We start from the raw sequence: 26,735 nt of genomic DNA, 5'->3' as shown, positions 1-26,735 counted from the left end.
CCTCAGTCTGTGGCCAAAGGCCGAGAGCCCCTGGCAAACACTGGCATAAGTCCAAGAATCCAAAAACTGAAGAACCTGGAGTCTGATGTTCAAGGGCATCCAGCACGGGAGAAAGATGAAGGCCGGAAGACTCAGCAAGTCTACTCTTACATCTTTTCCCGTCTGCTTTATTCTAGCTGTGCTGGCTGCTGATTACATGGTGCCCACCGATTGAGGGTGGGTCTGCCTCTCCCAGTCCACTGACTCAAATGTTAATCTCCTTTGGCAACATCCTCACAGACCCAGGAACAATACTTTGCATCCTTCAATCCAATCAAGTTGACACTTAATATTAACCGTCACAGTACCTAAGTATATGATTGTTAGTGAAAAAATAGGGGATAGAAATCAAGTATTTCCAGTTTTTCCATTTTTATTTGTGTGTGAATTTTTAACATAAATTCAGGGACATAAAGCATTAATGCAAGTCAGAATATTTCAGTAAACAAGTTTCAGTGGTTCAACTTTATAATAATTATAAATCTGTTAAAATTTTCTGGGAAAAAATGACATCATAAACAGCAGTTTTGCCCTTTTTAGAATTTACTACAAAGCAATAACAAAAACAGAAATAGATAGACATTATCTTGGATGAAATGAGATATCCTTAACTTCAAATCACTTTGAGGAACTATTCTTAAATGCGGTGATTTTCAAATAATGTTGTGGAAAGATACCTGTGGAAAACTTCCATGTGTACAAATCTCAAAGATTCAGTGTATGTTTCTCCTAAGTCAGAGGAAGTGTTTCAGGGAAGAAGGAAACTTTAATGTTGCTCCTTTTTTCTTTGACTAGTAGCCATGTAGTAGTGTATCTGTTTCTCCAGAGTAAGATGGATGTTGGTTGCTGGTAAGATTTTGGCTCTTTGGGAATCTTGGCAAAGATAATAACTACAAAGGTGTTTACTTTGGGGTGGATAGGTACTTGCTGATTTGCATCGAAGATCCTAGAGGAAAGTGTTGGATTTTTTTTTTTAGACAGTGTCTCACTCTGTCCCCCAAGCTGGAGTATAGTGTGCAGTCTTGGCTCACTGAAACCTCTCTCTCCCACGCTCAAGCGATCCTCCCACCTTGGCCTCCCAAACTGCTGGGACTAGAGACTTAAGCCACCATGCCTGGCCAAAGTGGTGGATCTTGAGGAAAACTTGGTTTACTGAGGTCTGAGAACTGTGGGGAAATGGAGGAAGATGGGGAATGGGAAAGGGAAAGTTAACATATATCTTGCGTGAATATGCCTGGTTACTTTCATTTTATAAGTCGAAGATAGAATTGGATGCACCAGCTGTTTCCTGTCTCTGAGTCTGGGAGAACCTGAAAACAACTGGGGAGTAGATATCTCAAAGAATAGTGGTTTACTTCTTCATTGTGGATCTGTGGAGGGAGAGACTGCTTTGCTTTCTGCCAGTTTCAGAGTAGCTGCTAAACCTGAGTCCCAAGGAATTGACCATAATGACATGCATAAACACATGCATGAATACATATATAACATCTTTAAAGGATCTTGATATCTGGAGATAAGATTACTTGAAAGAAACAAAGCACATGCCACGCTAAATTAAACTGTTAGAGGAATGAACACTTGCAGGGAATAAAATGAGCTCTTATGGAAAATCAAGTGCAGCACAAATAATTATTCTTGGGCTGAAAAATATGATTTTTTTAAACTAAATTCTGTAAGTTAATCAGAGTAGGGGATCGTTACTGTTAAGTCCTGAATTAGATGCCTGAAAGAATGGATCACAAAGCAAAAATATAAAAGATGGAAATCATAAGAGAAAATAATCAAGTAAGTTAGAAGACTTTAGCATCCTCATGTATAATAAATAGGAATCCTAGAAAGAGAAAATGAAACATAGAAAGAAGAGGTAAATACTAAATCATTAAGGAATTATTAAATAGTAATTCAATAATATAGGAATTTTTTCCTATGTGATAAATATAGGAAAATATAACAAATATAGGAAATATACTTAATAAATATAGGAAAATTTTTCTGACCTGAAAAACAAATTTTAGTCTTCAAATTTAAAGTGCTCACTGAGTTCTAGGCAGGATTGCAGGGAAAAAATAACATGGAAGCAGTTTTTTTTTTATAAAGTGAAAAATTTAACAGCCTTCCAGTCAACATACCACATCAAAGAAGGAAAAAGATCAGATTTTTCATCTGCAATACCGGAAACTGTAATAAGATAATGGGGTAACATGTTCATACAACTGAAATTGCAACCCTTGCTTCTATACTTGGTTAAGTTATCATTCTTCTGTTGGGTGAAAGAAGGATGCAGTTAGGCAGGAATGCAGAGTTATATACCCTTGTACTTATCTGAGGAAAACACAGTCATGTGACAATAATGGGGAGTTGTACTCAGAGATGTGTAGTTAGGTGATTTGTTGTGTAAACATCATAGACTACACTTACACAAACCTAGATGTTACAGGTTCAGTATCCTTTATTGGAAATGCTTGGGGCTGGAAGTGTTTTGGATCTCAGATTTTTTTTCCAGATTTTGGAGTATTTGCATATACATACTGTTATCTTGGGGATGGACCCAAGTCTAAACATGAAATTCATTTATGTTTCATATACATCTTATATATATAGCCTGAAGGTAATTTTACACAATATTTATTTATTAAACAAATTATTTTAGAGGCAGGTCTCGCTCTTTTGCCCATGCTGGAGTGTAGGTGCAATCATAGCTCACTGTAGCCTCAAACTCCTGAGCTCAAGTGGACCGCCTCAGCTTCCTAAGCAGCTGGGACTATAGGCGTGTGCTACCGTCCCTGGCTTACTTTTAAATTTTTTGTAGAGACAGGGTCTCACTATGTTACCCAGGCTGGTCTTGAACTCCCAACCTCAAGTGATCTTCCCACCTTGGACTCCCAAAGTGCTAGGATTACAGACATGAGCCACTGCACCTAGCCAATGTTATAAAATATTTTTAGTTTTTTTTTTTTTTTTGAGATGGAGACTTGCTCTGTCCCCAGGCTGGAGTGCAGTGGCAAGATCTCGGCTCACTGCAAGCTCCGCCTCCCAGATTCATGCCATTCTCCAGCCTCAGCCTCCCGAGTAGCTGGGACTTCAGGTGCCCACCACCATGCCCAGCTAATTGTATTTTTAGTAGAGACGGGATTTCACCATGTTACCCAGCATGGTCTCAATCTCCTGACCTTGTGATCTGCCCACCTCAGCCTCCCAAAGTGATGGGATTACAGGCGTGAGCCACCGCTCCTGACCAAATATTTTTAATGCTTTTGTGCACCTGTCACAAGAGGTCAGGTGTGGAATTTCCCACTTGTGGCATTATGTTGGTGCTCAAAAAAATTCATATTTTGGAGCATTTTGGATTTTGGATTTTCAGATTAGGGATGCTTAAACTGTAGCCTACTACATACCTAGGCCATGTGATATAGCCTGTTATTCCTAGACTCCAAACCTGTACAACAGGTTATTGTAGTGAATACTGTAGACAGTTGTGGTACAGTGGTATTTGTGTATCCAAATATTGTCTAAACATAGAATAGGTACAATAAATGATACACCTGCACAGGGCACTTACCAATACAGACCATTTATATAGAAAGTTTTAAGGAATCTCAAAAAAAAAAAAAAAAAAACCCTTTAGAATGCATATATGATAGAATAATGACCTCCCCCTCAACCAAGAGATATCCAGATTTTAATTCCCAGAATCTGTGAATATGTACTTTTAAAAGACAAAAGAGACTTTGCTGATGTGATTAATTAAGGATCTTGAGATGGGAAAACTCTTCTGGATTATCAAGATGAGACCAGTATAATCATGAGGATCCTTATATGAGGGAGATAAAACAGTTAAAGCCAAGAGATGCTGGGCTGGGCGCGGTGGCTCACACCTGTAATCCCAGCACTTTGGGAGGCCAAGGCGGGTGGATCACAAGGTCAGGAGATCGAGACCATGCTGGCTAATATGGTGAAACTCTGTCTCTACTGAAAAACAAAAAATTAGCCAGGCATGGTAGTGGGCACCTGTAGTCGCAGCTACTTGGGAGACTGAGGCTGGAGAATGGCGTGAACCCGGGAGGCGGAGCTTGTAGTGAGCTGAGATCGCGCCACTGCACTCCAGTGCTGGGCCACAGCATAAGACTCCATCTCAAAAAAAAAAAAAAAAGGCAAGAGATGCTGGAAGCAGAGATTAAAATGATGTGCTTTGAAGATGGAGGAAAGATCCACAAGCCAGGGAATGTAGGCTGCCTTTTAGAAGCTGGAAAAGACAGGAAGGAAATAGATTTTTCCCTGGATCCTCTGCAAGAAATTACCTGCAACTTAATTCTAGTTAAGACTTATTTTGGACTTACAACCTTCAGAACTGTATGAGGATAAATATATGTTCTTTTAAGCCACTCAACTTGTGATAGTATGTTAGAGTGGCAATAGAAAACTAATACAATGTATTTGATTAAAATCTGGACAATAAGCAAAGTTATAGATTGGTTGCCTAGAACAATAGGGTCATTTTCTATGACCTAAGCAATGTTTTAAAATTTTTGAAATTGTTTCCAACATTCCAAGTGAGATCGCACCACAATCTGGATTTCTTAGTTGCTCAAAAAAAAATCAGATCAAGCAACTTTCTGGGTGTGCCAAAAATTAGAGCTGAGTGCTGCAGTTCTTTATATGACATTGTATTTCAGTGCACTGCCTACTACTTCATTTGCCTGAATGTTTAATATACAAAATGTTTATAAAATGAGACTCTGATTGAAGGGGAAAATACATAAAGGACAAAAGTTGGCTTTAGAAACAATCATATCAATTTGTCAGCTTCTTATCAACTGAGACATACAACTTTTTTAATGAAGAAAAATAATTTCAAATATGTCTAGATTAAAGCACTCTGTGTTATTAAAATACATGAAAAAATTTGGTGTTTTCTTTTAATGGGCGACCTATGCTTTTTTATTATAGTGTTTTTTGTTTCTGTTTTTGTTTTTTGAGATAGGGTCTCGGTCTGTTGCCCAGGCTGGAGTGCAGTGGTGTGATCTCAGCTCATTGCAACCTCCACCTCCCAGATTCAAGCAGTTCTCCCACCTTAGCCTTCCAAGTCGCTGGGATTACAGGTGCATGCTACCACGCCTGGCTAAGTTTTGTATTTTTTAGTAGAGTTGGGGTTTTACCATGTTGCCCAGACTGGTGTTGAACCCCTGACTTCAAGTGATCCACCCGCCTTGGCTTCCCAAAGTGTCTTTTATTATAGTTTTAATTAGAAAGGACATAACATCAATAGAATCGTCTAAGAAGCTGTGATGTGACATCTTTCAGTATGAGGTGTACATATATGTGTGTATATGTATGGTATTTAATGTAACCTACGTGTGTTAGTTTTCTTGTAACACATTAAAGATTTTAAGATACAGAATTATGCACAAGTGTTTTGAATAAGCTTTAAAGATTCTAAATTTATCTTTACAGTTTATCTTCTCATACTGCCAGCTTTATATATTCAAATTCTATTTCTCCTCTAAGGTCAGCTTTCAAATGTATTTTTTTTTCCAGATTTTTCTTTCTATTGCTGTTTTAAAGATTATTTCCCTACTTTTACCATACCTTAAGATAGCTCCTTTTTACTACCAATAGTAACAAGAAAGCAGTAGCCATAAGACATTTTTGATAGTGTGCTAGTTTGAAATTTGAAATTAATAATGAGTGTTACAACAGTTTTAATGGAGATGAAGATTAGGTACTGTGGAGATACAAAATCCATAGTTTCTAAATACCTTCATTTTTTTTTTTTTTTTTTTTTTTTTTTTTTTGAGACGGAGTCTTGCTCTGTTGCCCGGGCTGGAGTGCAATGGCCGGAACTCAGCTCACTGCAACCTCTGCCTCCCGGGTTTACGCCATTCTCCTGCCTCAGCCTCCTAAGTGACTGGGACTACAGGCGCCCGCCACCTCGCCCGGCTAGTTTTTTTGTATTTTTAGTAGAGACAGGGTTTCACCGTGTTAGCCAGGTTGGTCTCGATCTCCTGACCTCGTGATCCGCCCGTCTCGGCCTCCCAAAGTGCTGGGATTACAGGCTTGAGCCACCGCGCCCGGCCAATACCTTCATTTTTTAATGAATTTAGAAAATTGATTTCATGGAGGTAGTAAATAGAATAGTGGATACCAGAGGTTGGGGTGGGTACGGGGAGAGGTTGGGTGAAGAAGGTTAGTTCAGTGAATATAAAAATACAGTTAGATAAAAGGAATAAGTTCTGGTGTTCAGTGGCACAATAGGCTACTAAACTGTCGTTAACAATAATTTATTGTTTATTTTGAAATAGGTACAAGAGAAAACTTTAGAATGTTCCCAGCACAAGGAAATGTTAAGTGTTTGAGGTGATGGATATTCCAGTTATGCAGATGTCATCATTATTCATTGTATGCTTGTATTTGAAATACCACGTATACTCCATTAATATGTACAACCATTAGGTATCTGTAAAAAAAAAATTTTTTTTTTTTGAGATGGAGTCTCGCTCTGTTGCCTAGGCTGGAGTGCAGTGGCGAGATCTCAGCTCACTGCAAGCTCCACCTCCCAGTTTCACGCCATTCTCCTGCCTCAATCTCCCGAGCAGCTGGGACTACAGGCACCCGCCACCACGCCCAGCTAATTTTTTGTATTTTTGGTAGAGACGGAGTTTCACCATGTTAGCCCGGATGGTCTTGATCTCCTGACCTCGTGATCCACCTGCCTCGGCCTCCCAAAGTGCTGGGATTACAGGCGTGAGCCACGGTGCCTGGCCCAGGTATCTGTAAAATTTTTCAAAGAGTGAAAAAAGGCAAGGAATGGTATTGTCACCTTAGGGAAAAGAAAATGAGCAAATTTGTATTTTATTTCAGGTTGTCTAAAAACTTTAGCATGTATAGTTTTGTAGTGTTTTAAAACTATTAGGAATTGTGACAACATCTGTAAAACTTACAGATTAAGACAACATTGCTTAACATAGCAGCAATTTTAAGTAAATAGGTAGTATGGAGTCTTGGAATTAGAGTGTTGTCTCTGATCGGAAATGGGCTGGAAAAAAAGCTTTATTCTAGTTAAAATAGCAGTAAAAATGAGAACAGGTATTAGTTTGGCCTGTAATATTAGATGATTATGTTCTAAAGAATGTGCTTATAATGAAATTTAAGTCTTGAATAGCACAATAAAATAATTAGGATTGAGGTTTTATATATAAGGAATAAAAGTGTAAATACTGTAGGGAAATCTTAGCAAGTTTTAAAATTGCTTTTTCTAAATATCTTTATTAATTTTAAATGAATGTGCTTTTATTGAGTGATTTTGAGGGAGATATCAGTGAAAATCATGCTGCATTTTCCTACAGATGATAAACAGTGTTGAGATAGTATCATAGTTGTAGAAGACAAATAAATTTTTTAAATCTTAAGTTCTCAAAATAAGTTATAACACAAAGTAGGTACTTTTTCTTTTTGAGGCAGCTGCTCTCTTGTCACCCAGGCTAGAGTGCATTGGCTCAATCACGGGTCACTGCTGAAGTAATAAGTGATCCTCCTACCTCAGCTTCCTGAGTAGTTGGGACCACAGGCATAAGCCATGACAACCAGCTAATTTTTAAAGTTTTTGTAGAGACCCTGTGTTGCCCAGGCTAGTCTCAAACTCTTTGGCTCAAGGGATCCTTCTGCCTCAGCCACCCAAAGTGCTAGGATTATAGGAATGAGCCACTGCACCCAACCAAAGTAGGTTCTATATGAGTGTTTTGGAGCTATTGTTTCTAGCCACTACTGCTTTCTTAGCAGAGGATGGGCGTGTTTTAAATTAGTTACCAAATTTTAATTTGAAATTGTTGACTTAAAAAAGATGCTGCTAAATAGGCCTTACATTTAGGCAATATGTATAAATGGAACCATTTTATTTCTAATGAGAATATTTAAATATCTACTATATTCCTTAGGGAATTGTTCGTAATGTGAGTAAGTCTTTGATGATAATTATTTTAGGGCATGGTGGCTTATGCCTGTAATCTGAGCACTTTGGGAGGCTGAGGTGGGAGGATTGCGTGAGCCCAGGACACTGAGGCTACAATGAGCTTTGATTGTGCCACTGCCCTCCAGCCTGGGCAACAGATTGACACTCTGTCTAAAAATATATACATTATATGTATATCTATCTGTTTAAAATCTCCATTTAAGTTGCCTGTTTTATAAATCTGAAATATGAGTGCTTTTGTTTAAAATAGAATACATGTATATTCTTAAAATATAAATTGATCAAAAAGCAAGTTGGTGTCATGTAATTACTAGTTACTACTTAAAGTGTACTGATTACTGATTATACTAGATTTTAGTACATTGTAACAGTTATGTTTCTTACGTAGTCTGCAACGTACTGCACCCTTCAAAACAGGGGTTTCCTGCATACTGCCATTTATGGTCAGGGTAGGTATTTAGAGAAGACAGAATGAAAGAAAGTACGTAAATGTACGAGGTTTAATGACTGCTTTTGCAGTAAGATATTTATTCTTGAAAAATACTGGCTATTCCTTTGGCTTGATCAGTTGTCTTATTGAGAGCAGTAACTAGAGTTACCTCTATAACCACTCTTCTATTGCTGAACCCTAGCAGTGATATGTGGTAAAATGCTTGCTGTTTGTTAGTTTAATAAATTTTCATGAGTGTATAGAGTTACATAGCCTATCCACTTACATAGCCCAGTTGAAAGCCAGAGATTAAAAGCTGCATTAGATTTTTTATTTATTTATTTTTGAGGTGAAGTCTGGCTCTGTTGCCCAGGCAGGAGTGCAGTGGCATGATCTTGGCTCACTGGAACCTCCACCTCCCAGGTTCAAGTGATTCTCCTGCCTCAGCCTCCCAGGTAGCTGGGATTACAGGCACCCACCGCCATGCCCAGCTAATTTTTGTATTGTAGTAGAGATGGGGTTTCACCATGTTGGCCAAGCTGGTCTTGAACTCCTGACCTTAGGTGATCCACCCATCCCGGCCTCCCAAAGTGCTGGGATTACAGGTGTGAGCCACCATGCCCGGACTGCATTACTTTTTCTACCGAGCTATTATAACACAGCTACTCACCATCTTTTGTTTTTTTGTTTTGTTTTGTTTTGTTTTGTTTTGTTTTTTTTAAGACAGAGTTTTGCCCTGTCATCTAGGCTGGAGTGCAGTGACGTGATCTTGGTTCACTGCAGCCTCTGCCTCCCTGGTTCAAGCGATTATCCTGCCTCAGCCTCCTGAGTAGCTGGGATTACAGGCATGCATCACTGTGCCTGGCTGATCTTTGTATTTTAGTAGAGACAGGGTTTCACCATGTTGGCCAGGCTCGTCTCTTAATTCCTGACCTCATGTGGTCTCCCCTCCTCTGCCTCCCAAAGTGTTAAGATTACAGGCGTGAGCCACTGCGCCCAGTCTCTTTTATTTTTAATAAGGGAAAAACATCCATGTCCTTTTTGATGAGTTGGAGCCATCCAGTAGGTTCAGCTCATGTCATTAGAATACTACGAATTTGAATTGTTTCAATTTAGGTGACATATATTCCCTGAATATGTATGTATAAAATAGCTTTCAGAGGGGCAAGGTGTTCAGCCAAATGATAACCTCTCTCAGTAAGTGTCAGCAAAACTGAACTCGTTGGGAATAAAAGAGTTCTTCATAAACCACTATTAATAAACTTCAATGCAATAAAGTATTTGAGTAAAATTTACCATGCTTTATAGAACTGCATTAATGGGCAGCATAAATCTGCAGTACATACCTAAGGAAATACTTTTATCAAAAATATAGACCTGAGGCTGGGCACAATGGCTCACACCTGTACAGCACTTTAGGAGGCCAAGGTGGGAGGATCACCTGAGGTCAGGAGTTTGAGACCAGCCCAGCTAACATGGTGAAACCTGGTCTCTTCTAAAAATAGAAAAATTAGCTGGGTGTGGTGGCGCTTGCCAGTAGTCCCAGCTACTTGGGAGGCTGAGGCAGGGGGATCACCTGAACCGGGGAGGCAGAGGTTGCAGTGAACTGAGATCGCGCCATTGCACTACTCCAACCTGGACAACAGAGAGACTCCCTCTCAGGGAAAAAAAAAAAAAAATATATATATATATATATATATATATATATATATATATGTGTGTGTGTATATGTGTGTGTATGTATACATATGTGTGTGTGTGTCTATATACACACCCCTGAGATCTAGGCCTCTTGGGAATTATCCAATTGGGAAATTGACCTGTGATTCAGACAACTCAGATAACCACTCTGGAATGTATCAGTTGTCATGTACCAGTTACTTATTTGCTTAACTCTATCACAGAGAAATTTTAATGTACAAAAAAGAAAAGACAGCAGTACGATGAACCCTTGCATACTTATCACTCATTATGTCCCTTCCATATGACTTTAAACACCCTCCTCCCAGTTTTTCTAATCTGATTACTTTGAAGCAAATCTTGATATAGTTACTTTTAAATAGGAAACAGGCACCTTTCCAGAATCTATAGAACTTTTCCTTAGAATGGGAGAGCATGAGCTTGCCAGAAGCCCCAGATGGGATCTTCATTTCAGTCAGGTGGTATGCTTGGCAAATGTTTCCCTGTGGGGAACTCTGAGGGACTTGGGAAGCATTGTTACCTGTTTTTGTAGCTGCTTCTGGGTAAAAAAATAAAAAATAAAAAATAAAAGCTATTCCATTACAGAAACCTAACTTTTAAACTGTATCTATTGTCATTTTTCCATCAGTCAATTTACTGCCTCATCCTGCTGCTCAAGCACTGGGTTAGATGATTAGCAGGTATTTTTCCTTTTTTCTACTCTTTCTCTATCACCTTTTTTTAAAATTGAAGTTTCTCTTAATCACTTAACTGATTTGTTTTATTAATTGTTCATTTCATTTGAAAAATAAATTCACTAATGTTCACAGTGTCCTAAATTGGTTGTTAATGACTACTCTCTAATAATGCCCATGTACCTGTCCCATCATTTAAACTGTTTGCTTACCAAGAGTTACTCATCTCTGTTTCCAAGGCAATTTATAATTGTGTAATTTAAATATGTAAACAGGTTAACTATTAATAAGAAAAGATTAATTGATTAAATTGTTTTGAGTTTGAGAAAATTCGAGTTTCTAAAAAGTTGCACTCAATTAGTTGTAGGGAAACAGAATATCTGGAGGGGCATTGTATAAATATATGGGTTTTTTTTCACGTTCGGATTTTTTCATTTTAACTAAGCCAAAACTAGAAATGTCAACAATGGTTTATGTGAGTAGGATGATATGGAACTCTATTCCATGGATTTGTATTAAAGGTAAGGCCGTGGCCCCATATCCAAATTGGTGAATTAAAGATATTTTTAATTTTAAGTTAATAAAAAATGCTCAAAATTACATATTTAACTTTAAAAAAAGTGTTTCCTATGTTAATAAGTTTTTTTTTTTGTGAAAGTAACATTTTCTGTCTGAGTTAAATAAAAGGAATTTCACTGTATTAGGTTTTATTTTGGTTTATTTTATGGTTCATTTTTTATTACCTTTTATTATGAAAAATATCAAGCATATAGAAAAGTAGAAAGAATGGTATAATCAACTCCCATATACCTGTCATCTAGATCTAACAGTTATTACAGTTTTCCATGTTTGCTTCATCTATTTTCTTGTAGTATTTTTAGTATATTGCAGATGTTTTAAATCTAATTTTTTAATTTTAATATTTGCCTATACAGTCATATCTTTGTAACACTTAATGTAATTAGCAATAATTCTCTAATATGGGATATTTATTTCATATTCAGATTTTCCCAGATGTTCCCTAAAGGTCTTTTACATGTGGTTTCTTTGAAGCAGAGTACAAGCAAGAGTACACATTGCATTTAGTTGTTCTCCCTTTTTTTTTTTTTTTTTTTTGAGACAGAGTCTCTCTGGTCACCCAGGCTGGAGTGCAGTGGCGCGATCTTGGCTCACTGCAAGCTCCGCCTCCTGGGTTCACGCCATTCTCCTGCTTCAGCCTCCAGAATAGCTGGGACTACAGGCGCCTGCCACCACGCCCGGCTAATTTTTTGTATTTTTGGTAGAGACAGGGTTTCACTGTGTTAGTCAGGATGGTCTCGATCTCCTGACCTCGTGATCCACCCGTCTCAGCCTGCCAAAGTGCTAGGATTACAGGCGTGAACCACCACGCCCGGCTGTTCTCTCTCTTAAGTCTCTTTTAATGTACAACTGTATCCACCTTCCTGTTGTCTCTTGTTTGCTTTTTTATTAATAAATGATCTTGTTGAAGAAAGTAGGTAAGTTGTCCTGTACTCCTGTTGGCTTTATCTGATTGTATCTTCATGGTGTTATTTGACTTGTTCCTGTATCCTCTGATTTTTCTTGTAAGCTGGGATTTATTAACTTTTTAAAATTATAAGTGTGTTAGTTTCCTATTGCTGCTATAACAAATTACCACAAACTTAGTGGTTTAAAGCAACACATATTTATTCTCTCATAGTTCTGGAGATCAGAAGTGAAAATCAGTTTTTCTGGGCTAAAGTCAAGGTGTCAGCAGGGCTGGTTATTTCTGGAAGCTCTGAGGGGAGAATTCATTTTCTTGCCCTTTTCAGCTTCCAGTTGCTGCTTATATTCTCTGTATTGTGGCCCCTTCCTTCATCTTCAGAGCATAACATCATTCTCTGCTTCCAGGGTGATACTGCCATTTCTTCTGACTTCTCTTACATCCTTATAAAATGATTACTGTGACCACATTGGGCTCGCCAGAGTAATGCAAGATAATCTCCCCATTTCAAGATCCTTAATCACAATCACAAAGTCCTTTTTTGCCATATAAGGTAACATTCACAGGTTTCGGGGAATTAGAATGTGGGCATATTTGGGGGACTGTTATTCAGCCTAGCATAATAAGGAAGGAATAGTATGAAGTTGAAGATAACTCCTGTTGACTTTCAAATAAAAGCAAAGTTGTGTGTACATATATAATAGATAAATAGATAAATTCAAATAGTACACAAGTTTAAAATGAAGATAAAAACCTTTCTGTTTCACCTTCTGATCTCACCCCATCCTCCTCCCATACTTGTTCTTTCTCCTAAGCAGTACTATACTTCTAAAACTTTTTTGTGTCAGGGACCCTTGGAAGTCTAGTGAAGCCTATAGATTCTTTTTCAAAATGATATTTGCTCTTTTTTTTTTTTTTAATTCATGGATTAAAACAATTAGAAAGGAAATTAATAATAAAATAGTTAATATTAAAATATTTTGCAATATGGTAATATACTTATGAACATTAATAAGATCTAGCAGCAGTTCTAATAACTTTCATAATTTTAAAGTACAGAATAAGTATAAACAGTATTTTGGATGTGTGCAACAACTATATGATGTGAAAATATGTGTGATTTCTAATGGTGACAGAATCACAGATACTAATACCTAGAAAAAATGGATTCTAGTGAAAATACAGATGTAATTTTTCCCCATCTGGGGTAGGCTAAAGAAAATCCCCCCACATAGCCACATCTTAATCCCTAGAATCTGTGAATGTTAGTTTATATAGCAAAAGGGACTGCAGATATGATTAAGTGGGATGGTGAGTTGGGAAGATATTCCTGTATTGTTTTGGTGGGCTCTAAATGCAATCACTTGCATGTATCGTTATATCCAGTGTCCTTATATGAGGGAAACAGAAGGGGATTTGACAGTCTTTGAGAAGACTATATGATAACAGCATAAGGAAACAGAGTCAGAGATGTTGGCTTTGGAGATAGAAGAAAGGGCCTTAAAGCCTGTGAAACAGTGTCTTCTATAGAGCGGTGATCCCCAACCTATTTGGCACCAGGAACTGGTTTCATGGAAGAAAATTTTTCCACCAGGGAATATGAGGGGAGGATGACATCTGTTCCACCCCAGATTATCAGGCATTAGATTCTCATAAGGAGCTTGCAACCAAGATCCCTTGCATGTGCATTTCACAATAGGGTTCGCACTCCTATGAGAATCTAATGCTGAGGTGGGGCTCAGGCCGTAATGCTTGCTTGCCCACCACCACTCACTCACTTCCTGTGCAGCCCGGTTCCTAACAGGCCATGGATTGATACCAGTCTGCAGCCCAGGGGTTGGGGACCCCTGCTGTAGAGCATCTGGAGGGATTGTGGCCCTGCCAATGTATTGATTTTGGGTAATTTGTAGGGATTTTGGGCTTCTGGACTCCAGAATTGGGAAAGAATAGATTTTTGTTGTCTTTCAGTCAGCAAGCTGTGGTAGTTTATTACAAAATTCATAGGAAACAAATACACTAGGCAAATTCACAAATCTTCTGAATTCAAGCCATACACCTGGCAGTAAGGAGATGGAGATGGTCCAAGATTCCAAGTTAAGGTCCCGAGCTTCAAAGGTAACCACTGTTAACCTTTTCTTGTGTGTCCTCTTATTCAGAAATGTTATACCAGAGTGAGTGTTTGTCTTCATGTATTGTCAGTTTCTTAACAACTTATTTGAAATATAAACCCATACACATAATACAAAGATTTTAAAAGGATATAGTGAGAGTAAGTCTCTCCTTTTGCCATTCCCTATTCTTTCTTCCTATAGGCAATCACAGTAAACCAGTTTTTGGGTATTCTCCCAGAGGTATTCTGTACATTTACATATATATGTATATATTTTCTTCTCACACAAATGGTAACATATTGTACAAACTATTCTGTACCTTTTACCATTATTTCTTCCATATAAGGATGTCTTTCTCTTGGACTTTGTCCTACCCAGTACATATACTTAGGCCTATTTACTATTCCATTGTTTGGTACAGCAGAACATAAACAGTCTCTTATTAGACATTTAAACATTTTGTTAGTGGCCATTTAAAGTTATTTACTGGCCACATGTGGTGGCTCACACTTGTAATCCCAGCACTTTGAGAGGCTGAGGTGGGCGGATCACTTGAAGTCAGGAGTTTGAGACTAGCCTGGCCAACATGGTGAAATCCCGTCTCTACTCAAAGTACAAAAATTAACCGGTCATGGTGGTATGCGCCTGTAATCCCAGCTACTCGGGTGGCTGAGGCAGGAGAATTACTGGAACCTGGGAGGCGGAGGTTGCAGTGAGCTGAGATCGCGCCACTGCACTCCAGCTTGGGCGACAGAGCAAGACTATCTCTGAATAAATAAATAAATAAAATTAAAGTTATTTACTGTCTTTTGTTAGTACTACGAAACCTTCCTAGGCCTCAATTTTCTCATCTGGAAAATAGAATCCTACCTCACAGGGTTGTTATGATGATTAAATGAGAAAATGATTGAAAGTCTTTAGAATTAGTACTTGCCCACATGGTAAGCATTGGAAAAAAATGTTACTGTATTTGTTTTGGAATTTTTACTTGGAATCTGTAACAATGACTATTCTACTTTATACCGATGAGTACTGGGGATTTCCCCTCCATTCCTCTTATGCTACACAAACCTAAAGAAACCAATACATTTGTTGTTTTTTGTTTGTTTGTTTGTTTGTTTGAGACAGAGTTTCTCTCATTGCCCAGGCTGGAGTACAATGGCGCGATCTTGGCTCACCACAACCTCTGCCTCCTGGGTTCAAGTGATTCTCCTGCCTCAACCTCCTTGAGTACCTGGGATTACAGGCATGTGCCACCACGCCTGGCTAATTTTGTGTTTTTAGTAGAGACGGGGTTTCTCCATTTGGTCAGGCTGGTCTCAAACTCCTGACCTCAGGTGATCTGCCCGCCTCGGCCTCACAAAGTGCTGGGATTACAGGCATGAGCCACTGTCCCCAGCCAAATTTCTTGTGGTTTTTAATCTTTACTATTGCTTAAAAAATTCATTGGTATGTGTCTGTTTTTTTCATTTATTACAAAAATCATTTAGGAGAAAACAGATTTGAATGTATAAAAGGATTTTTCTCACAATTGAGATCAATTTGTTATATTGACATTATTTTCTATAAATTCAGTTCTCTTAGACACAGAGCTGACTGCTTTTGGGTTGGTAAAGGATCATAAATTGGTTATCTAGACACCACTTAATGTTCTCATATCCTTTGTAAATTGTATTAGGCTATATAATATGTAGAATGTTTGACATAACATAAGTTTATTCAAAATAACAGTTTTTCAGAAAATCTTTACAGAAAGTATTACTAATCACTGGCAATATTGTGACCTAAAATGCTAGATAGCATTCCACATTTTAAAACCTGCATGTTTGCACCTTTAAATGTCCATACAAAGTGATCTAATGCTGATTTTTGAAATTAGAAAAGACATTAACAGTAATATAGGGATAGAGCAAAGAGGAGATACTATACTCACCTCTTTGATTCCCTTTAGTCACTTTAAAATAAAACAGAGCCCCCTATTTAGGAAATTGCCTATTCACAAAATCTTGGAGTCGTAGGGTGGGGGACAGTTTATATACAATGAAGCCTTAGAGAATCACGGGTCAGAAAAAGCACTGGGGTGTGGTAACTGATCCTTTGATTTATATTATTTGAACAGAGGAAATGAAGATAAGGTTTCCTTCAGTGGGTGTAGGATTAAATTTTGCTGTCTGAGGAAGGGGCTTGATGAGAGACACAACAGAGATGTGAGTTGATTTATTTGGCATTATTTTACATTTGAGCAAGAAATTTATACCCACCACCCACATTTAGAAATATAGGAGTTCATATGTGTGGTTGATCTTTATTAAGTTCCACAGATCTCCCCAGTGTATTACTCTGATTTTAAAAAAAATCATTGAACTGTAAGAAAGGATGGACAGTGGATAGCTTGTGGAGGTAAAATAAAGTAAGTTATACTGATGTTGGTTTCAGAACTTAAATCTCAGTCATAAGTATAGGGCTCTCGTGATTCAAGGCTGAGCTTGTAAATTAAGCTGCTTTAAAGGAGTGTTGGAGATAGGAGAAGTGAATTAGAAATATAAAAACAGAGCTGGGTGAGGTGGCTCATCATACCTGTAATCTCAGCACTTTGGGAGGCCAAGGAGTTCAAGAACAGCTTGGGCAACAGGGCAAAATACCACCTTTACTTAAAAAATTAGCCGGGCATGGTGGTGCACATCTGTAGCCCTAGCTACTTGGGAGGCTGAGGTAGGAAGATTTCTTGAGCACAGGAAGTCAAGGCTACAATGGGCTGTGATCACTGCACTCCAGCCTCCTGGAAGACGGGGCAACAACTTGTCTCAAAAAAGAAAACAGGCTTTTTAATTTAAACAGAAAGGAGCACAAAGATAATTGCAAAATTCATAACCAAAACTGGTTTTGGCAATGTGTTCCCACGCTCTCCCCATTCCTCTTTTTCCAGTTGTTTATAAAATTCTTCCTTAAAGTGTTTGATAGAAATATTTGAATGTCATTTAAATATAAATTGGAATTGCTTTAGTTTTCCTGATTCTGGCACCTAGTATGTCTTACCACCTGAGAAGGGACAAAATTTTTATTTTCTTAAAAGTAGAAATAAAAAGACAGGTACACATAATTTTCTTACAATTTAAGACATTTCCTTTTTGTAAATATCTTGCCTTTTATGCCATTTATTGGAGATCTTTAAATTGTATTAGAGAATTTTATATTTTAGTCATAAAGTACATCTTGTAAAAATTGCTAGTATAGATTTTAAATTTTCAAACTATTGAAAACTTTCTGGGATTTTTTTTTTTTCCTTTTTCTTCAGGTAATACTGACAGCATCTAACTTCACTTTTCTGCCACAGGGTGGTGTACAATACTTACTGTCTGAAATTCTGTTTGGTGACTTCAACAGCCTAATAGAACCCAACTTAAAATAGAATGTTGTAGAAGTTCACTTTGGGCACTAAAATAAATTGTTGTATGAGAGAAGATAGAGATATAGAGGGGTCCAATTTTTATTTAAAGGGGCTCTAAGGGGCTTTCATAGGGAAGGCAGTTATATTGAGTTATTAAAACATTTGGAAACACTTTCAGACTTATTACAATGTTGCAAGAATAAGAATAGTACAAGAAATATCCATATACCCTTTATCAGGATTTACTTACTGATCTTCTATCTCATTTGCATACTATTTATATATGTATATTTTTTAATGAAACATTGGAAGCTAAGTTATATACATCATGACACTTTTCTCTATATGTTACATTGTGTTTTTCCAAGAGAGAGATACTCTTTTAACTGTAACATGGTATCAACTTGAGTAAATTTAACATTGATACAATACTTTTATCCAGTTCCCCATCAGTATTTCAGTGTGTCTTTTGACTCAGTAATGACCTTCATAACAATTTCCCTACCAGTTCAGCAGTCTCAGGTCAGTTATAACATTTAATTGTCTTGGCTCTTTAGCAACCCTTGAACCTGGAATAGATCCACAGCCTTTGTATTTTGTAACAATGACATTCAACTTTCCTTAACAGAACATTACTTATTTCCATTTTGAGTTTGTCTGGTGATTCTTCATAATACAGGTTTATGTATTCTCAGCCAGAATATTATATAAATGATATATCTTCCTCAGAGTATTACATATATCCATCCTCCTCTTACTGGTGATGTTACATTATATTTTGAAGTCTTTTTTTTTTTTTTTTTTTTTTTGTAAATTTAGATGTGTATGTTTAGAAGAATAATTAAATGCAGTTCTAGGATGTGTAAAAGCAAACATTTTTCTCTCAAGAAACATACTTAGACTAATGCTCCCAGTAGGTAAAATCTAATTTGACTGGAAAGTTTGAGGTAGCACATTTTAACTTTAAACCTTGCAAAGCTCTTAATGTAGTATACTGGCATTTAATCTGTCGCTGGATTGCCAAGGAAAATTGTTGATACCCTCCTTGGGACCTGCCAGTCATTCTGGTGAATGAATAAAATCTGAGTAGGTGAAGTTGGAGAGAAGTGTAAAACACTGAGATATCCCAATTATAAATTTCTGATGTCATAATTAACAGCAAAGCCAAATAATTTTGTATTCTCTGAGTTTGGGCTTTATTAGTGCAGTTTTAATACAAAACAAACATATAAGTGCCAGAGGTGCTGACTGTAAAGAATATTGTAAACTTCTCAAAGAAATGATCACAAGTCTTTTTTAATCCTTTGGTTATTTGACGGATTTGTTACTGTTAATGAATAGACACAATTTTGTGAACAGGAAGATTTCCTAAATATTGCTGGTATGTTATCCTTAGGATGTGTATAAAAATTCTTAGAAGGTGATAGAGATGCCTATTTTGAAGAAAATGGTCACATAGCTTATTTGAATATTTATAATTTCTTGACCTTTTTGCTGAAAAGTATATTAAGATGGTATAATGCTAAGAAAGCACATTGTTTTGCAGCTGTATTCCAGAACATAGTGAATCGAAACTTTTTTACATGATCTTACATTTAATCCTTTTACTTTGATTACATACGTATATTACATATAAAATATGTATTTTCCACATACTGTAGACATCAAAGCATTTGAGGTATGAAATTAAATGAATATAAAGTAATTTGAATGCCAAATGCTCGTTAAATTTAACAATTGAACTTGAAAAATTATTGGTTACTGCTGTGAGTTGTGATTCCTCCTATCAGCTACCCTGCAGAGTACTGGAAGGGAGAAAAAATTACTTCCATATTCCTTTCAGGTTTGCTCCTTGATTTTACAAAGAAGTGTACTGCTTAAATTGCTAGTAGTTTGTAGCTGCTGCTTCTGACACTTGAATACATGTTTCTGAGTTTCCAGAGTACACTGAATAACACCCTGGGAGCTTAGAAGAATTTAGCCTGTCTTCCCTAGTGCCTAACTTAATTCTGGGAACCTGGGTAGTAAATATTATGTGATTGAATATAGTTTTAAAAGTTGATCTTATTTTCATTTCCCAGGCAAGACATCTGTATAGATTCTGCTTCATCCATGAGAGAGAATAAGCAACCTGAAGGTTTGGAATTAAAACAAGGTATGAATCAAGTACTTGATTATTATATAAAATTTACCTGAAGAATAGAATCATTTTACCAATAATAAATTTTCAGTGTCTAACTCACCGCATTTTACAGATAGAGAAAGAGAGCAATTTATTTGGTCAAAAATCAGAAGTGTAAAGAATATATCCTTTACTTCATGATTCTTTTAGCTACTGGAGTGACTATATTTTGTGATATATAGTTGGTTACAGAAGCCACCAGAAAATGTTTTATCATCTTGAATAGTTTTATTTCAGTAATTTATTTTATTTTATTTTATTTATTTATTTTTGAGATGGAGTCTCGGCCTGTCGCCCAGGCTGGAGTGCAGTGGCACGATCTCGGCTCACTGCAAGCTCCACCTCCCAAGTTCACACCATTCTCCTGCCTCAGCCTCCCAAGTAGCTGGGACTACAGGTGCCTGCCACCACGCCTGGCTAATTTTTTGTATTTTTAGTAGAGATGGGGTTTCACCGTCTTAGCCAGGATGGTCTAGATCTCCTGACCTTGTGATCCACCCGCCTCGGCCTCCCAAAGTGCTGGGATTACAGGTGTGAGCCACCGCGCCCGGCCTATTTCAGTAATTTATATATCATCAGCTACAAGACATTGGAGATACGTTAACTGGGTAGCTTTGGGTTGTATGTGGAAAAAAAAAAAAAAAAGTAAGTTTTATAGGATAACGTTTTTCCCCCTGAGGTATTTTGTCCTTGTTTACTTACTTTCTTCCTTATTTATTGCTTTCTTTAAATCAGTTTTTGTCATTACCAGCTAGCAGAAATAAAGTGGTAATTTTAATTTATTCAAGCCAAGTACATTAGTAGGGCTAATCTTTTAAACGCCTTTTTTGCTTCTTTTTTTATCTTTAGTAGGAAGAATTGAAAGTAAAATAAGTTTTTATTAGTTACTCAAATGCCAGCTCACATTTGTTTCTGATAAAATTAATTCAGAGCAGTAAAAATTTATTGCAGCCAAGAAGATTAGGTTATCTATCATGTAATCACCTAATCTTTGATGGCTTAGAATAGTTTCTCTAAAATATGAGTCATATGAACGTATTTAGTAGAGAAAAACAAGTCGCTATTTAGGCAGAATTTTTAAAAAAACTGGTCTTTTATTAATGCTTTATTTAAAAAGTGGAAAAAAAGGTTAGATAGTGAATTTAGTGATTTGTTCATTTTATATAGAGAGAGCAAAATCTAGATTTTCTGTATTTCTGATTTATTTACTGTAGGATTTATGAATATTTGATTGTTCCGAAAGTTCCCACTGCTTTTCAAAAGTCCTGTTGTGATAACCTCATATATAGCCAGACAAAATTACGTGTTTGTACTCTGACTTCTTCTGAGCACCCCCATAAACTCAGATTCATAATTTAATTGACATTTATTTGTCATATATAAATAGATGCTAAACACGTATTATTTTATATAATATAATCATAATCATATTATCTTACACCTCATGTATAATTAGATTACATCTCATGTATCATTAGACTACACTGCTACTGTTTCTTCTTTGTTTCTGCTCTTTGTATCAGATGAACAGGCAGTATAGAGGATATGCTGTTAGATCATCTGAGGAGAAGAGAATGTTCTATAAAGGATAAGAAAAGCTAGTGGAGACCACAGATTAGCCATTGTTACCTTATAAGAGAAGATGTTTTTCTTTTCCCATGTTCACACACTCAGAGTTCTTTAGAACTCCCTTCCTAGTGTCAACAGCCTGATTTGCTGTGATTTCTTATGAGAACTTCAGTCATGTGAATAACCAGTCATGAAGGTGCAGAGAGGGAGAGAAGAAGACCTCCGACGAGCCAGATTTCAAAAGCCCAGGCCTTTTATGCTTAGGAGCCTGCACCACACTCAGGTCCTCATTGCGGTATGAGACATTAAGAACACATCAAGCAGAGTTGAGAAGACGTAAGATCAAAGTGTAACAGTACCATTGTACAATACAGTTCATGCTCATGTTGTGACTAAACCTATAGGAAATAGTTAAATTAAGTTTTAACCTTTTTTTTTTTTTTTTTTTTTTGAGACAGAGTCTTGCTCTGTTGCCCAGGCTGGAGTGCAGTGGTGCAATCTCGGCCCACTGCAAGCTCTGCCTCCCGGGTTCATGCCATTCTTATGCCTCAGCCTCCCGAGTAGCTGGGACTACAGGCGCCCGCCACCACATCCAGCTAATTTTTTTAATTATTATTATTTTTAGTAGAGATGGGGTTTCACTGTGTTGGCCAGGAGGGTCTCGATCTCCTGACCTCGTGATTCGCCCACCTCGGCCTCCCAAAGTGCTGGGATTACAGGCATGAGCCACTGCGACCGGCCAGTTTTAACCTTTTTAAGAAAAGCAGGGGCCGGGCGCGGTGGCTCAAGCCTGTAATCCCAGCACTTTGGGAGGCCGAGATGGGCGGATCACGAGGTCAGGAGATCGAGACCATCCTGGCTAACATGGTGAAACCCCGTCTCTACTAAAAATACAAAAAACTAGCCGGGCACAGTGGCGGGCGCCTGTAGTCCCAGCTACTCGGGAGGCTGAGGCAGGAGAATGGCGTGAACCCGGGAGGCGGAGCTTGCAGTGAGCTGAGATCTGGCCACTGCACTCCAGCCTGGGCGACAGAGCGAGACTCTGTCTCAAAAAAAAAAAGAAAAGAAAAGCAGGGAATTAAAATCTTTTGGAAGAGTATCTGCAAAATGATTAAAATATAAAATGTTTTATTTCATAATGGATAAACATAAGTTACTTAGAATATTTATTTATGGAGAACATCTTCCATATAAATATTAGTATAGCTGAAATCTGAACTAGATAGTAACTTGCTTGAAGTTACCAAACAAGCTGAGAGGTATATCAAGAAATAGACATCCTGATAGGCTCAATAAAGATTATTCCCTTTTTTCTAATGCACTAATATTTTCTATTTGTAACGTGCATAATCTGCAACATCTAATATCTCTAACTTTTCTTGCCTAGCTAGCTATTTTTGTTCACAGTGAGCTCAATAAAAGCAGAATATAAGCTCCTTGTGACTGCATTGTCATTTTAATGGCTTGACCAATTGAGAAAATTCACTGAAGCTTATTTAGTACAAAAGTAACCTTTTGTTCAGTAGACCAAAATATAAAGCAGCATTGAATTTTCTTTTTGTTCTTTCAGAATAAAATAAATCATATCGTGACCTATTAATGGTATATAAGTTATTTAAATTACATTATCAGTAGAGCATTTAAAATACTGAAGTATTACTTGAATAATACACAAGTATTAATTATACATTAAGTTGAAATTGGCATTTTCTTGTCTAGTGCTGGTTTCATTTGTCTTTGTTGCTAGAAAATATTTTTGAAACCGGCAGTGCTGAAGATGAGTATCAGATTTTACACTAACTTCCACTGCACTTTAATAATGGACTAATAAAAGGAACTACCTTTACAATGAAAATGTTATTTAAATGTAAATATAATCTGTTGGTTCAATGATTGGAACTGTAGTAAAACAGAAACTCTTCTGTTAGAAATTCTTTCTTTCTCTCTTTCTTTTTATTTTTTTTGCCCTGTCGCCTAGGCTGGAGTGCAGTGGTGTGATTTCAGCTCGCTGTAACCTCCACCTCCTGGGTTCAAGCAATTTTCTTGCCTCAGCCTCCCAAGTAGTGGGAATACGGGTGCCCACTACCATGCCTGGCTAATTTTTGTATTTTTAGTAGAGATGGGGTTTCACCATGTTGGCCAGGCTGGTCCCGAACTCCCTACCTCAGGTGATCCACCCACCGTGGCCTTCCAATGTGCTGGCATTACAGGCATGAGCCACCGTACCCGGCCAGAAATTATTTCTTAAATAATTTCAGTCAGATTGCAGTTGTATAAGAAACATCAGTTATAGTTTTTACTCATTAGCACAGCTATAGCACGTTTGTAGGTACACATGTGCATGCACATGTACCTGTGCAAGCTCACATGTGCAAGTTTGAGATCTTATGTTAATTTCCTGGAGGATTTCAGAGATTGCTGCTTTTCAAATAATGGTGGCTTATATAAATTTTCTGAATTGGTCAGTTGTGCTATAGTTAAAAACTTTGTTGAAGGTATTTCATTTGTAGAAAATACTTTAAAAATATCAAATATCTGCTAATGTTAAGTTTACTGCAGACATTCAGCAATGGTAAAATATTGGTCTGTATTTAAATTGTTGCTTTAAAGTTTACAATTGGAGAAGTATGTCGTTTTGTGAACTGTTTTACTTTGTAAATTCAAAAATTCAGTTCTTATGGTTTGTATTTTTTCTTGGAGGTTTTCATGAGAAAAATTTTAAAACTGAGAAATAGCTTTGTTAAGTTAGATTGAAGAGTTGAGGTTTATAGTTGTTGCTGTAAAATATTTGAAGTGACTATTAAATGGAAACGTGATTAGATTTTTTCTATATGGCCTTGGAGAAGAAAAAAAATAGAACCAATAAATAGCATTATCATTAGACGAAATTTTTTGGTCTAACGCAGTGGACTGCCTTCTAAGATGTTTCTGATGCTGAAGGTTTTGGACACAGGCCACATATATAGCCATGTGGTGGTGCTGTTGTAGAGGATTCAAGCAATGGTTGGCTGTTTGGCCTTGGTCTTCAAGTTCCTTTCTAGCTGTCAGGTTTGGTTAAGACCAGTGCCTCGTGCATTGTTTGTGCTTAGGAAGAATGGTTAATAACTGTTTTCCTAAATTGTTTAATGGAAGCAATGTGAAATATCCCCTTTTTTTTGTTATCTCTACATTTTTTATTCTATCGGAAGAAAAGAAAATGTATTTGATTTAGTCTTTGATCTGTTTAATGGTTCCTTAAAATATATTCATTTGAATACAGTCATTAAAATAAATAATATAATTAAATGGTGTATAAAATGATCAAAGTCAATGAAGATATTTACTACATCTTATTTTGAATATTTGTACATTAACTGTCTCGTGAGAATCTTTTCCTTAAAGACATGCAAGCACAAAATATGCACACAGAGTTTTGCTTTAAATAGGTTCAAACCCTTCTCCCTTTTAAAAAAATTATTGGCCAGGCTCATACCCACAATCCCAGCGTTTTAAGAGGCCGTGGAGGGAGAATCGCTTCAACCCAGGAAGAAGGTCGAAGCTGCAGTGAGCCATGATTGCACCACAAAGATTTCAGTATTTTGAGAGAAATGTTTTAAGTACTCATTTTACACATTCTGTCCTGTGATGTGTATCACAGGATCTTAGACATACTCCTAAGGCATCTACTTTGGAGGTCACATAGTGTAAACCTTCAATCATTATTGGGACACTGGGTTCTTTTTAGTCATTACGCTCTTACTCAGTTCATTAGGGAAAGCACCTCTTTACCAAAGTGCTCCTACCAAAGGAAAGACAGTAAATACTAGGCTTGAATCCAGATTTGGTTACCAGTTTCAGAACTCTTTACACACAGCACATCATAGTCTATGATTTAATTTGCAGTTTTGGCTGCCACATCGTATAGTTGATACATGATGAACTTACACTTTATTTTTTATTAAAAGGCTTTTTTTTTTTGATAGCAGCTTTAGGTTTACAGAAAAAGTGAACAGGAAGTACACGGAGTTCCCATATACCTGCTTACCAACTCTTCCCCAAGTGAACCAATTTGTACATTATTATTAACCAAGTCCATAATTTATGATTAGGACTTACCCTTTGTGTTGTACATTCTATTGAGTTTTGATAATTTTATAATGACATCAATCCACTATTACAATGTACAGAATATTGGCCGGGCGCGGTGGCTTAAGCTTGTAATCCCAGCACTTTGGGAGGCCGAGACGGGCGGATCACGAGGTCAAGAGATCGAGACCATCCTGGCGAACACGGTGAAACCCCGTCTCTACTAAAAAATACAAAAAAACTAGCCGGGCGAGGTGGCGGGCGCCTGTAGTCCCAGCTACTCGGGAGGCTGAGGCAGGAGAATGGCGTAAACCCGGGAGGCGGAGCTTGCAGTGAGCTGAGATCCGGCCACTGCACTCCAGCCTGGGCGACAGAGCCAGACTCCATCTCAAAAAAAAAAAAAAAAACAACAATGTACAGAATATTTTCACTGCCTTAAAAATCTTCTGTGTTCTACCTGTTTATCCTGCCCTCTCTCTCTCCCTCAACCCCTGACAGCCACTGATTGTTTTACAATCCCTATAGTTTTGCTTTTCCTGGAATCTCTGTAGTTTTGAATCATACAGTGTGTAGCCTTTTCAGGTTGGTTTCTGTCACTGAGTATTTGAAGTTTCTCCATGTCTTTGTGTGGCTTGATAGCACATTTTGTTTTATTGCTGAATTTCCATTGCATGATGTACAGCAGTTTATCCATTCACCCATGACATCTTGGTTGCTTCCAAGTTTTGGCAATTTTGAATAAAATAGTGTGCAGGTTTTTGCGTGGACATAACTTTGCAACCCATTTGGATAAATACCATGTTTAGTTTTGTAAGAAATTGCTTAACTGTATTCCAAAGTGTACCATTTTGTATTCCCACTGATGATGAATGAGAGTTCCCATTGCTCCACATTCTCATCAGCATTTGGTAGTGTCAGTGTTTTGGATTTTGGTCATTCTAATAGGCGTATAAGTAATCTCTTGTTTTCTTTTGCAATTCCCTAATGATATATGATGTTGAACATCTTTCATTCACCTAATTGCCATTTTGTGTATTTGGTGAGTTGCCTTTTCAGATCATTTGTGCATTTTAAAAACTGGGTTGTTTTCGTATTGTTGTTTTAAGAGCTCTCTGTGTATTTTGGAT

General features: G+C 37.3%; 1 protein-coding gene across 2 annotated transcripts in view; it reads left to right on the top strand.

Moving 5' to 3' along the window:
• CAAP1 (caspase activity and apoptosis inhibitor 1) overlaps positions 1–26,735 on the top strand; it is a 53,150-nt gene that overhangs the window by 12,888 nt on the left and 13,527 nt on the right. For both annotated transcript variants that reach the window (XM_073021687.1, XM_073021688.1), the window contains exon 5: positions 19,874–19,947. In XM_073021687.1, coding sequence (XP_072877788.1) covers positions 19,874–19,947 — 74 coding nt within the window. The remainder of the gene's footprint in view (positions 1–19,873; positions 19,948–26,735) is intronic.

This window comes from Chlorocebus sabaeus, chromosome 12 (genome assembly GCF_047675955.1).
Source record: "Chlorocebus sabaeus isolate Y175 chromosome 12, mChlSab1.0.hap1, whole genome shotgun sequence".
In the NCBI taxonomy this organism is placed as follows: Eukaryota; Metazoa; Chordata; class Mammalia; order Primates; family Cercopithecidae; genus Chlorocebus; species Chlorocebus sabaeus.
Note: the sequence above shows the minus strand (reverse complement) of the source record. Positions and strands in the feature narration are given on the sequence as shown.